Source organism: Vidua chalybeata, chromosome 21 (assembly GCF_026979565.1).
Source record: "Vidua chalybeata isolate OUT-0048 chromosome 21, bVidCha1 merged haplotype, whole genome shotgun sequence".
Lineage (NCBI taxonomy): Eukaryota > Metazoa > Chordata > Aves > Passeriformes > Viduidae > Vidua > Vidua chalybeata.
In genome coordinates, this window is record NC_071550.1 from 9,954,773 (window position 1) to 9,968,752 (window position 13,980).

Genomic DNA, 13,980 nt, shown 5'->3' on the forward strand with positions numbered 1-13,980 from the left:
CACGCAGGTCAGAACCAGTTATCTCCCTGAGCCTTTGCAGGGTGTCTGGGCAGTTTCCTTCCACTTGGGTTGGTCTCACAGCCCTTAAACCCTGTGGGCATCTCCCCACTTGCTGTACCCCACCTCCCACATTCCCTGGCATCAGGATTTCCCCAAGCCTCCTCCATCCTGGCTTTGTCCCACCTGTCCCTCATTCCCTCAGAGGAATTTCCCCATTGCCCCACCAGGCCCTGGTCTGCAGCCTGTCCTCGTCCTCACAGCAGCAGCATTAAAACATCAGCACCAACTTTTCCCTGCTTGGTGCTGCTCAAGTGTTTAAGGGCTCTAAGACTGCACTTTGATTTGATAAACACAATTCCTGGTAATAAAATGGAAAACTGGCAGGACAAATAGCAGCCTTTTAAACAGGCAAGGGAAAAAAAAGTCAATACTTCTGCCCTATTCAATGGATTACCTCAAATAATAAACAAAATATTCCTTATGTCCCATTTTATATTAATCAAAAACTGCATTTCACTTCAAGGAAAGAATTAATGTTTTCTTTAAAAAAAAAAAATATTACCCATTATGGGAAAATTTGACTGGGTCCTGCTTGGTTTTTTCATACTGAAGGGCATTTTGGGCTGCCTGAACAGAAAAGTTACAGTACAACTGTGGCTTAAGAGTGGCAACTCGACCAAGCACCTTCAACTGAACTTCCAGCAGGAAGTTTCAGAATTTTTTTGCTATTTCCCCAAGATGATTAAAGCCAAAAGATAAAAACCCACCCAAATGTTAATAATTCAGAACTTCCTGTGCAGATATTAGAAACACAATATAATATTGGAAGTCCACAGCAGATCAATTTTCTAACAAATTGAATACAAGCAAGACCAACATTGCAACATGAAGTGGCAAAGTGAATCCTGATTGAAAAATCAAAATTCTAAATGGCTTTTACAAAAATTTTTTCACTCCAAGAAAGACTCTGCATCCAGCACTCAGCAGCTCACATTCTTCTACTGTGAAGCAAGACTAACACCTGGCACTAAATTATCCGTTTAGCTCTTCAGGAAACTCAACTGATGTTCCTTACACTTCTAAGGCAAAAATGGAATAGAAAATGGTTATTCATTAAAAGAAAAATAGGCATGTGCTCTGCAGGAGAAATCCTCCTCCCATACTACTTTTACTCATTACTACTTAAAAAAAATCCAAAAGTGATTCTTGGATTGATGACAAGTCTTTAAAAAGAGAATAAATAACTCAGATTACCCAATATTAGATATTTAAACATCTCTGCACATGACTGGAGTGTTTCCTGTGCTACAGAGAAGCCACAAGGGCAACCACATCCACACACAGCTGCCACCTGAGCTCCCCTACCACTGCCTTCTGTACAAGGGCTTTGGAAAAGAAAGCTGATCCAGCTTCCTGAAAATCCTGGCTGCTCCGAGGCCCATCTCAAGCAGCCCTGGGCGGCAGCCCCGGCTGCAGTGCCTGGACACAGATCCCAGAGGGTCCCTACGCCCACGCCAGCTCCTGGGGCACTGCTCCTGCCCTGCAGGGACTGCCAGCAGCCAGGGGTGCCTGAGCTCTGAAGGCAGCTGGAAGGGAAGGGGAAAAAGCCAGAGAGCAGACATGGATTCATTCCAACCTTTACTTTGTTTGCTCTTTTTTTGTTTGCATTTTTTTTAAATAGAGCTTCCATGCAGAGTTCTCCAGATGAAGTGCTGATGCCAGAGCCTGCCCCATGGCCTTGGCACTGCCACAGACACTTCTGCCACATGGGAGGAAAAGCTTTTGCTACATGACTTTTTTTCTTTTTTTTTTTTTAAACTTTTAGGCCAACAACATGTTCTCATCTGAACATTACAGTTAATGAGTGCTATCAAGAATTCCTAACAAAAACTGTACATGAGTTTACAAACGTATTAACATATAAATAATGAGAAGCTTCCTGCCTGGAGCTCCACAGTAGTCTTTTTGCTTGAGAATATAATACTGGAAGGGCAGACCCGATCCCTTTCCACAGCACCAGTCAGAGCTGGCTTAGTCCAGTCAGCCATTCTGCTCAAGCATCACAGGGTTTTTCTTCAGTGCCTCTGGCTTTGATAAGCAGTCTGTCATACTGTGCAAAAGCAAGAGTCCAATGCCTTTGGGAAGGAATCCTGCTGCTGAGAGGCCTCTGCCACCCGGTCACCGCTCTGGCCCGAGCTCCTGCTGGAAGGTCCTTTTCTTCTCCCGACAGTGTTTCTTGTGGGCAGGCCAGTCCTTCTGCTGGCACTGCGAGCCGCAGTACCGCGCCACCTGGCAGCGGCCACAGATGTTGAATTCACGTAACTGGGAACAAAAGGTGGCGTTAGAGGGGCTGCTCAGTGCCAGGAGAACCTCAGCACCACTCCCAGGGAACACCCCAGCAGCTTTCCCAGGAAGACCCAACAGCATTCCCAAGGAGCTTCATGATCAGGTCTTCCACGCCTGTCACAAACAGGTGACAGGACAAGGCTGAACAGCCTGAAGCTGAAGGAGAGCAGGGTTAGAGGGCTATTGGGAAGAAATTCTTCCTGGGAGGCCCAGGCACAGGGTGCCCAGAGAAGCTGTGACTGACCCTGGAACCCTGGAAGTGTCCAAGACCAGGCTGGAGAGGGCTTGGAGCAGCCTGGGATAATGGAAGGTGTCCCTGCCCATGGAATGAGATGAATTGTGAAGTCCCAACCCAAACCAGTCTGGGATTCTGGGATTCTATGAAACACAAACACCCCACGAGTTTCAGAGAACCAGAAGGGTTTGAAGCAATTTCTGAGGCTGTACATTTGCTCTTGTAAAAAAGAGCTTAATAGACAAAATATAAGAGCATTACACATTTGTTGTCACAATGCTGCTGTTTTGTCAACCTAAGTTCTATTTTCAACTACAAACACCTGAAATTCAGAAATTATCAGGAGGGCTGCACAAGCTCAGCCATTGCCAAAGTTACTGTTATCCACGGAGCTTTTGGGCACAGACCCAAATAAAAGGTAGAGCTGCCTCTGCTCCAAATACAGGGAATTTAAGATCATTTTTGCAAATGTTCTCTTCCCCAAAGCAGAAAGTGGAACACAATGGGTTTTGCCTACTCAGCATCTGCTATCACAAGAAAAGCCCTTGTTTATAGATAAGGCATCTGTGTGACAAGAGGCACAGCCCTTGCACAGCTCATTCTCTCACTCCTTATGTTGCCTTATCTTCCTCCAGCAGAACTTTTCCTCCCAGCTCTCCCCTGAATGAAGGCCACTGCAATTCACCTTCACCTCAGGAAATGGTAACCAGGTTATTTTTTGATTCCATGACCATCCAAAACCTCCTACAATGCTTCCTGCTGCCTCACACAGCTGCTCACTCATCCCGGCTCTGCTCCCTGCAGGAAAGCTCCCACCTGGCTTTTTGAGCACTCTGCAGAAATCACCCTCCTCCCAGCAGCCCAGTAACCTCCACTGCTCCAACTCAAACCCACATTCCCTCCAACTGAAAATTATCACAGGGGCTGGAGCTTCAGGCCAAAGAAAACCTGAGTGGAAGAAAATCACTGCTTTTAGCCACTGAATGGCTCATATAAAGTTCTACATTTTAAATAACAAATAAATCCCTAGACACACCATTAGCCCAAGGCATTCCATGCTCACTCCCAGCTCTCTGAACCCACCTGTTTTTCAATCATTGTGCAGGGAGGGTAGTGACATTCATAGTAAGTGCAGGAGTTCTCTTCCTCCTCCACAACATCCCCATTAGCATTGTAATATCTGGTTACATTCAGGACAGGAAACTGCTCTTCTATGGGGTCTGTAGGAAGCTGTTGGATTGCCAGCCAGTACAGACTTTGTTCCCTGGAAAAAAAAACAAGTACAAGTTTGGTACGTCAATTCATAATAATCATACAGAGACACTGATTCTAAATTTATTTATTAATAAGGTTAACATTGCATTTAGCCTCAGACTGCACATACTGCTCATATATTGGATATTTTGAAGGTTATTTTAGCCTAAGTGCAAACCCCAGAAGTTCAAAGGTATCAATCAAGAAAAATTTACATTGAGCAAAGTTAAATTCTGTGCAAAATTATTCATACCAAGTCAAACTTAATTTCTGGCATGACGTCTGTTTCTTGTTCTTGAACCCCCAAAATCATGTAGAGCATTTGTAATTCACTACAGCTTCTCCAAATCAGTTTAATCAGCTCTAAACACCCCAATCTTAAAGCTGCTGCTGCAAGTGTTTCAGGAGTGTGAAGTCTGTGGGTCTCCCACTGTCCCATCACTGATTATCCAGATCCGTCCTGGCACAAAGAGTTTGATGTGCTGAGTGGCATCAGTGAAACCCAGCCCGTGGGAAGCTCCCACGAGCTGCTGGTGGGAGGTGCTGGAAGCTGAGCCCAGAACTCACAATTTCCATCATGAGCGTTCTCCAGCTCCCAGTTCCCACTGGAATTTCAGTGCCTGAGGGGCAGAAGGCAGTGAGATGTGCAGATTTCCCTGAGCCTCTGCCCAGCTGGGAGGGCACAGAGGCTTCCTGCTCCACCTGGCACAACCCTGAGGGCGAGATGGGTGGGACATGAGCACAGACTGTGCCCCAGGTGAGGAAGCCAGGACAGAGTGATGTGTAAAGCGTCCAAGGTTTAATCAAAAAGGCTCTGCCAAGGCAAAAATCACTAAAGGAATGAGACAACATTTGAAGAGATGTTCATCCCCCCTGCCAGGTGCTGCCATACCTTTGTTTGCTAGAGATGTCTTCAGCCTTGGGCTTCCAGCCCCAGGGGACGAGGCGCAGATTGTCCAGGCGGTTGTCCACGGTCACCGAGTTCAGATGCACCACCTGAAAGCCAGGAGCAATCCCTCCTCGGTGCCTCTCCCTGCAGGACACAAAACCAACCTGAGGGTCAGTGGAGAACAGGAATAGCTAAAGAACAAAGGATCCCAGCAATTCCAGAGGCAATGTGAGTTGGGACCTGCTGGCACTGGGCTGCAAACAGACTTCAGTGGCTACTTCGGACAGGGCAACTACCAGGAGAAAGTGCCTTTTTCCAGCAGGTGGTTTCAATTATAAATTAGTTTAATCAAAAGACAGAGCATAGAGTAAGTTTAAGCATGTTGCTTAGTTCCAGAGTCTACTCCTCCAGTTACTGCTAACGATCCATGGAATTATAGTGTTCCTTGGAAGGTGCCAATACTGGTTTATTATTTCCATAGGAAATTCTATCAGACACATTTGTGCAAGTTTGGCACTGGTGTGGTGTCACAGGGCTTATTATTTATGAAGAAACATCTCTGAACAGCAACAGGACAGAGGTTTCACTGAGTATGCAAATGCTTTTTAGACTCTAATTGTGTGTAACACACTGAAAGTCTGAAATGACTCCACAATTGACCAAGAGACACCTGAAACTTGCCCAAAACCCAAAGCAGGACTAAGCCAGGATGGCTGCAGGGAGACTCTTCCCTACTGCCTTCTAAGAGCTTCCATTTCCCCTTCCCCCTTCTTTTCACCTCTCCTCTCTCTGTTTCATCAAGTATCAAGTTCACTGTCAAACTCCCTCATGCCTGGACAAGTTTTGGTATCACTTCTTGCAGGAATCCCCATCCCAGCTGAAATGCAAGGCTTGGACAGAAGGCTGTGTCCCTGTGACTGTTCTGCCATGAGGAACCTCCCAGCACAGGAGAACAAGGATGGAGACCCCCCAGCAGCTTCCCACAAACCCAGCCTGGACAGCTCAGCCTTCACTGAACATTTCAGCTCAGTTATTTTAATTTTGAAAGAGATATTTGCCCGAGTTTAAAAATTCCCACTTTTTTTAACCTTTATAAAGCTCAGCATTACAGGAAGCTCATTTCAACACGACTTACAATGAAAAACGTAGTATTTTGTATACTTGGTCAAAATCCATCCAGATATGTGTAAGTTATATACCCTGGGGGTAAGAAAAACTCTTGCACTTTACACATGTCCCAAAACCTTGTAGAATTTAATGAGGAGAATCCCCTTGGAGAGCCTACAAGCAGCACCTACACACAGACTGTGCTCCAGCTCCCAGCAGGTAATTCCTGTGAGAATTCCCCTGCATGAGAACAGAGCCAGGGAGTCTGCTGGGTCTCCATGGAACAGGGAAAAGTTCTTCCCCTTGAAGGTAGAACTAATAAAATCCTTCTTCTGGGAAAGAAACCAAACTATACACATTAAAAAAAAGAAACCAAACTACACACATTAAAGCAAACAAACTGTGGCAAGGAGTCTGCTGAAGTGCCCTAAAGGAGGAATCCCAGCTTGACTTGGGTTGGAAGGGACTTTAAAATTCAGCTCATTCCCTGCCATGGGCAGGGACACTTTCCACTACCCAGGCTGCTCCAAACCCTATCCAGCCTGGCCTTGGACACTTCCAGGGATCCTGGGCCACTTCCAGGGCTTCCCCACCCTCCCAGGGAACAGTTCCTTCCCAGCATCCCATCCATCCCTGCCCTCTGGCACTGGGAAGCCATTACAGTAACTACTTTTGAGTTGTTGAAGGGCAGCAGAGGGTCTGGCAAAGGGAATCAGGAGTCCTGAGGGCTCCAAGTGGGAACCCAGAGGTGGTGAACTGCTGGAGGTGAGCATCAGTCAGAGATGGAGACAGGGAAGGAGTTAAGGTTCTTAGAATGTGCCTAGGACAAAGTGCCAGCTGGAGAGATGGGACAGATAGGAGACAGGAATCTGGGAGGAGGAGAAAGAAGTTCAGAGCAAGAGCAGACTGTGCAGGGAGGAAAGGGAAGGGGATTCCAAGACTAAGTTCAGAAATATTTCTGATTTTATTAGATGAGAGTTTAGAAACTGCTGGAGTTGGGGAAGGAAAAAGGATTATGAGAGATTGTCCCTGACACTGGGATGTCACAGCAGAGTGGCACATACCCACCCCTGCTCCTCCACAGCCCAGATCTGCACCCAACACCCCAAAAAGCAAATTCTGACCAATCCCCTCCCACACTGAGCCACTCTTTATCTCCTTGAATGAAACCACATTTATCTACATCACTGCCAGCTCTTCTGAGGCCTCAAGTGACAAAAGCCTAAATAAAGGTGGAAGTTGGGCCTTGCTGGTGAGCAGCCAGTGTTAAACACCACTGCACTGAGGTGCCAGAATTGGTCAGGCCAAATTCAGGCTGGTCCCTTCTCTCCACACATCAAGAAGAAAGCTCTGAACACAGGAGCACTGCACTCCCCTCCCCAGACCTCTCTTTGACCATCCCAGCTCATCCCAACTGAGCAGTGAGGACAGGCTGTGGAGAACCTGCCTTGTGAACAGCCTCAGTAATGCAGCCAAAACTCCTGCAGAGCTGGAGCTTGTGCCTCCCCGTGCACTCCTGAGCTCCTGCAAGATGCCAGGCAAAACCCCTCCCCCAAGATTTTCAGGGAATCATGTGGATTCTGCTCTTTTGGTATTTCAGCAGCTCAGAGCCCAGGACTGGAATACAAGTGCAGACACAGCAATTGCAAGCACCAGGAACCAGAACTGAGCCCGTTACAGGCAGTGAGATGGCAAGTGCTCTAAAAAAAAACCCTCAAAAACTCCCAGAAATCAGGTCCTGGATGTCTTTTTGAACATGCAGTTGGTGCTACTTATGACTAATCCCCTGCTGCTGCTGTTCCTCAGGGAACATCTCTACACCCAGCAGAACACAGAGCTGGGATTGCTCCACAGGGAACTGATGAGGGGATAAGACTTCTGCAGAGACACCCAAACCCTGCTTTGGGGGAGCCAAAACTCTGTGTGGAAATCACAGCAAGCAGCAGAGAGGCTGAAGAACCATCAGGAAGTTCTCCCCATAAGAATTTTTGCAGCTCACGTGGGGAATTTTCAGCTCTTTGGATGCCTTTTGATCCCACAGTTGCCTCTGCATAGGGCAGCAGGAGGGCTCTGGGAGAAGGTCCCTGTCACTGCTGCAGCTCCAGCAGCTCCAGGATTCCTATCCCAAGGGCCTCAGGATGTGAACAAAGATACCTGCTTAACTAGAAAAGAAAAAAAAAATTAAAAATCTGCTTTACTTGCATCTACCACATATTACTCACTGTACCTTCAACCAGAGGCACACAATTGGGCTGGTTTTTCATGATTTTGGGGGTTCATGTGCAGAGAACAACTGAATTACACACCTACACCTGCAGTAATCCACGTTCTTTGGTTTTCATTCATCCAAGGAGTCAGGCTGGCCCTGGGAAGTGCAATCACTGCCTGGCTCTGCCCAGCTCCCCTGACTCTTACAGGCTCCAAACCTCCAGCACTGCCCCTCAACAAGGGAAGGACCTGACACCTCTCTCCAGTCCTGCTTTGTGCTCAGAGCAGCCCCAGAATTGCTCTGCTCAGGAGGGACAGAATCTTCAGAGCCCCTGCAGAGACTCAGCCTCTGACCTGCAATGTTTGAGCTGCAACTAAAGATCAGCAACACCAACATCTTCAGGTCCAAATGGAACTCACAGGAACAGCAGAGATATTTTATATCTTCTAGTCCAGAAATCTGACTGCAACTTCAGAACTGCAGCTCTTCTTGCCTGGCAGCTGACACCCCTCTCTGTGCCTCTCCAAAATCCCCATTACACACAATCTCTTCTTTTTAACCACAGCCCATGCTCAAGTGACACAATTTGAATTTCCTAACTGAATATGCTCAAATGACTTCCTAATTTGAGTAAAACAAGCTAGGAGAGGCAATGGCTGGGCTGTGTCATAAACAAATAGCTGGGTTGTCATTTGCACAGCCTCCAACAATTGACCTGAATAATTTTCAGGTGCTGTTTAATGCTACTTACAGATAATAATTATGACTGTCTGAGGTTCACAGTTAGCAGCAGCTGTCAGTGATTTGCTCCACATATTGCAACCAATTTCATAATTTCAACAAGTTCTATGTGCAATAAGATTAAATATTAACAGATGCAGGTTAAAATCCATATTTAATAAGCAGACTAGAAATAATAATCTTATATTCTTTCTGTCTCCTTCCTCCTGTGCAAAGCCTGGTTCTAGGGGATAAAAGGTAACCTGGAAAGATAAAGGGCATCCTGGGCACTGTGACTTCCAAGGATGTGGAACTGAATAGAAAATATGCTTAATTTTTCCAAAAAGGCTTTTAAAAGAAATAAAAGATTTCTTCAGCAGATCCCACCTTTTGTACAAACCCATCAACATTTCGAAGGAGTAACAGATGAGTTCAGAGGGTGAGCTGCTCTCACAAATGAGGAAATTTGCCCCTAAAACTTAATGTAATGTTAACCCTATGAAGGATTTCAAGGATTTGTAGAGTATTGAAAATAAGATGCAGCAGCTGATATGAGCCATCAGCAGCAGCACCTCAGGCAGTTTTGCAGAAAGCCATAAAAAACACCTCAAAGTTTTAAGTCAGAGTTCCCTCTCTCCAGTGCTCTGTCCAGTTCTCAGCGGACAAAAAGCCCCACAACAAATCTCCAAAGGTTTGTCTCCCCCTGTTAAATGGTGCAGGTCCCGTTCTTCCCCAGCTGAAGTTTGGGCAGCATTTCTCAGGTGTAAACAGGGTGTCCATGAACCTGTCTCTGCTTTCCCTGCCTGGAATGTTCCACAGGCTGTGCCATGTAAGGACCCTGCAAAGCAAAGCCCTGTGGGCACCCCGTGCTGGGTTTGCCACTCTCCTGAGGGGACTTGGGCTACTACAGCAACAGAGATCACCCCACACAAGCTGGGGCAGCAAACTGAACCCTTGGTTTTCCACTGCCTCCAGTACCCACCAGAGCAGCTCGTGCAGGAGGCGGCCTGAGCCCCGGCCCCGGTTCTTGTCGAAGGCGTAAGCGAAGATTTTAGCACCGTTTCCATCAGCATCCACCTCCATCCGAGCCTAGAGGGAAGGGAAAGGCCTTGAGAGCACCCATGGGGCACACAGCACCTGCTCCACTGGGATGGACCCCACATTTGGGGGATGAACCTCACATTTCACACTTGCCCCTGCAGGTCCCTTGAGCTCACTGGGATTTGAGTTGTCCCAAACTCCCAGAGGGACCCAACCAGCCTGGCCTGTCCCCTCAGAGTTGCTCTGTGCTCCCAGCACTCCTGTGAGAGCTCCCTGAGCCAGCTGTTGGCACCTCTGGATGCTGAATGCCAAAGGGCACCTCCATCCCCCCAAGAAGGGGGTCCCTGGGGGCTGTGCTGTGGATGGACCCTGTGGAGCCCAGCTGGGAAAGGGCACGGGGGAGCTGGGGGGCTGCCTGGATAAAGAACAGCAGGAATGCAGCTGTGGGGATTCACAGCAGGATCCACACTCTGTCCCTGGGCAGCCACCAGGGCTTTGCTTCCAGCACTGCCCCTACACCCACATCGCTGGGAGAGTCATTTTTCCTGCATTTACAATTTTTCCTGCTATTTTTCCAGCACTCCACAATGGTGTTCAGAGCTCTCAAAGCACAGGAAGAACTTGATACATTTGGGACAGTCAGGGTGTGTTACCACCACAGTGACAGAAACTCCCAGTGGCTGCCAGAGGGGAGGAATGGACAAACAAGGGAGTGTTCTGGCAGCAGCACTGCCCAAAATCCTAAAATCCCTAAGAGCAGCCCCAAAGCATCCACGGCACTGCAGAAATTCAGCAGATGATGGTCCCTCCTCCAAAAAAACCCTTATTTGCTGAAGATTTTGTAATCATTGCCTTTCACTTTCAAAGCTTTTTTAGGACCCACTTGCCCTCTTCCAGTGAATGTGAAGAGGAAACACTTTGTTCTGGTCCCATAATCAGTTATAATAATACAAGTTTTCCTCATCCAAGACTAAGTGCAGAGTAAACATTTTTAATGTTCACCAAACCACGGGACGATAAATTATCAGTTCACCAAAAGCATACAAACAGTATGAAAATAAAAACACTACTAAATAAGTTAGCAAATAAATGTTTCAAAACAACGTTCATCTAATTGGAAAAAAAAAAAAAAAAAAAAAAAGGAAAACCCAGAACTTTTCCTGCTTGGAAGCCCACACGCTGGGACTTCAGTAAGTTAAAACGGGTTCTTTTTCCGCCAGCCAGGGGAGTTGCAGGCACAGCACTTCCACGAGCTGCTGGGCTGGAGCAAGGCACGAGGAGAGCCAAGAGCCGCACCTCCAGCGGGAGCCCGAGCACCGCCGGCCCCGGGGCAGCCCCGGGCGGGGAGGGGAGTCACAAAACCCGGGAAAGTACCGCGAGGGAAGCGCGGGCAGCGGGCGGGGGCCTCACCTCGAAGGAGTAGCTCTCCACCAGCGGGATGTCCTGCTCGTCGATCAGCGTGTACTTGGTCTGGAACACAGCGAGAGCGCCGTCAGCGCGGCCGCCCGGCCCCGGCACGGCCCGGGACTGCACGGCACGGCCCCGAAAGGCCCCGGCACGGCCTCAGTGTGGCCTCGGCGTGGCCCCAGGGGCTCGGTAAGGGCCGGTAATGCACAGCACGGCCCGGCACAGCACCGCCCTCCCCGCCCGACAGCACCGGCCGGCCGGCCCGCCCGCTGCCCTCCGCCCGTTCGGACCCCTCGCCCCGGCCCCGCCGCCCCCCGCCCCGCCCGGCGCGGCCGAGCCAGGGCCGCCGCGCCCGCCGGCGCCCCGCGCTCACCTTGCCGGCCACCCGGCCGAGCCGGACGATGCCCAGCTTGAAGTCGGTCATGGCGGGGCCGGGCCGGGGCCGCCGCTCGCCCCGCGCCGCTGCCACGCGCCGCCGCCTCGCGCACACCCGGGGGGCGGGGCCGCCGCGCCACCGCCCCCCGCCGCCCCTCGGCCAATGGCGGCCCGCGCCAACGCCCACCTGCGCCCGGCAGACCAATGGAAGCCCGCGCCGCTCTCGCGTCACTCCCGCGAACGCTGCCGCCGCGGCCAATGTGCGCGCCGCGCGCCGCGGCTCGGGTCACGTGGGACGAGGCCCCGCGCGCGGGCGCGGGCGCGGGAGGCGCGGGCGGTGACGTCACGTTCGCGGGAAGCTTCGTGCCGGCGGCAGCGGGGGCGCGGCCGCGCTTAAAGGGACCGCGCCCCCCCCGGGGGCCGAACGGGGACACCAGGAACGGCGACAGGGCCGGGGACACCCCTGGGGACCCCGGGAAGGGGACAGGGACGCGCCCGGGAGCCCCGGGCTCGCTAGCCGGTGGCACGTGGCGCCGCGTGGATGCGCCGGCTCTCGGGCGCTCCGCGGCCCGGCCACCCCGCGCAGCCCCGACCAGCCGTGCGGGGGGAGCCGTGTCCCGGCCGGATCGGGCAGGGATCAGAGGGTCCGGAGCTGCAGAGGCCACCGGGATCACGGGGTCCAACTCCGGCCCTGCCCGGGACACCCCGGCAGTCCCTCCCCGTGCAGCCAGAGCCGCGCTGGGTTTGCTGCGGGGCCCCAGCTGGCTGTGCCCTGCCTTGGGACAGCAGCCAGGCCCAGCTGGGACAGCACAGAGCCGCCACAGGGCTCTTGTGGGGTCGCCCAAGAGACTCCCCACCAGGGCAGTTACTGCCAGAGCTTCCAGCCATTCCAGCACTGGGGGTTACTTCAGGATCTGTGAGGGAGTCCCAGCAATGTTTTGGTTGAGATTTCAACCCAGGGTATCCTCTGCATCTTCATTCCCTCAAAAAAAACCCTAAAGATTTGTGCGATCCCTCTCCCGGGGCTGTTCCATCTGCTTATCCCCAGCCTGGATTGATTCCGGGAGTTGCCCCTTAGTTGCACTTAGCCCGGTTAAACCTCATGAGGTTCCCATGGGCCACTGCTCCAGCGTGTCCAGGTCCCTCTGGATGGCATCAGATCCCTCAGATCTGTCACTGCACCCTCAGCTTGGCGTCACCTGCCAGACTGCTGAGGTTGCACTTGATCCCTTCATCTATGTCATTAATAAAGATACTAAATTAAATAATAAATTAGGAAGATGAGTTTAAATGTGACATTTATGGAGGTAAATGTCTTTGGAACCCTCTGCTTCCTTTTGAAGAAGCATGATTTGGGAAATATTAATTATTGGCAGGGCAAACCCTCCTTCCAAGCACTGCTTGGCTCCTACCAGAGCACGTGCCCTCAGGCAGCATGGGAAAGGGAAGTTACAGGTCCTGTCCCGGGAGAACTCCCAGTAAGGAAAAGGAATCATTTTCCCAACTGTTTCCAGCACTGCCAAGTGGAGGGAAACCCACACAGGACAGCCCTGACAACACGAGGCTGAGCAGCTCCTGAGACTTGGGGCTCACACCAGACTAGATTTCCAACACCAGGAGCACAAAGAGTTTAAAGCAGAGCTGCTGCTGAAAGGGGCTGCAGCCTCTGCCAGGCTGCCCTGCCTCAGGCACCACAGGCATTTGTGCAGCTTTGTTGTGGAACCCCTGCAAAACCGCAGCTGGACGGACCCAACCCTCCCCTGGCATCGCAGCCAGCCTGGCCTGGGGTGAGGATGGAGATCCCAGCAGCTCTCTGCAGCCCCCTCAGCCTGTGGCCACTCATCACACAAAGGTTTTCTTCCCCTGTACTTTTTCAGAATTTATGCCACAGGAAGCCTTGGAGAGATGGGGATTGGGCAGGTTTCAGAGCACGAGGAGCCACACCTGACCTATTCCAAGAGCATCCAAATTCCTCCCAGCTTGAAACATGGTAACATGGTCAATGCCAACAAAGGAACCAAAGAGAATCCTGGAATATCCTCAGCTGTAAGGGACCCACCAGGATCATCCAGCCCCACCCCTGTCCCTGCCCAGACCCCCCACCAACCCCACCCCGGGCATCCCTGGCAGCGCTGGCCAAACGCTCCTGGAGCTCTGGCAGCCTCGGGGCCGTGCCCATTCCCTGGGGAGCCTGGGCAGTGCCAGCACCCTCTGGGGGAAGAACCTTTCCCTGATCTCCAGCCATTCCCTCAGCATGGCAAATCCCTGGAATTTCAGCTGTATTTGTTCTTTTCCTGGCTGCCGCAGAAGAAGGCCCTACAATCAGCTGGGAAGAAACGGATTAAAGTGAGAGCCACAAACTCTCCTGGTTTTGACTCCATCAGCTGCACGTGGAGC

The 13,980-nt window shown here is 50.9% G+C and overlaps 1 protein-coding gene across 1 annotated transcript; it reads right to left on the bottom strand.

The window, feature by feature from the left end:
- Window positions 1-1,625: 1,625 nt before the first annotated feature.
- On the bottom strand, window positions 1,626-11,697 carry ZMYND19 (zinc finger MYND-type containing 19). The gene is made up of 6 exons (XM_053962258.1): window positions 11,582-11,697; window positions 11,212-11,271; window positions 9,743-9,849; window positions 4,728-4,868; window positions 3,665-3,845; window positions 1,626-2,322 (listed from the first exon to the last, which is right to left on the bottom strand). The coding sequence occupies exons 1-6, from the start codon at window positions 11,630-11,632 to the stop codon at window positions 2,179-2,181; spliced, it is 684 nt and encodes a 227-aa protein (XP_053818233.1). The 5' UTR covers window positions 11,633-11,697; the 3' UTR covers window positions 1,626-2,178.
- Window positions 11,698-13,980: the final 2,283 nt, after the last annotated feature.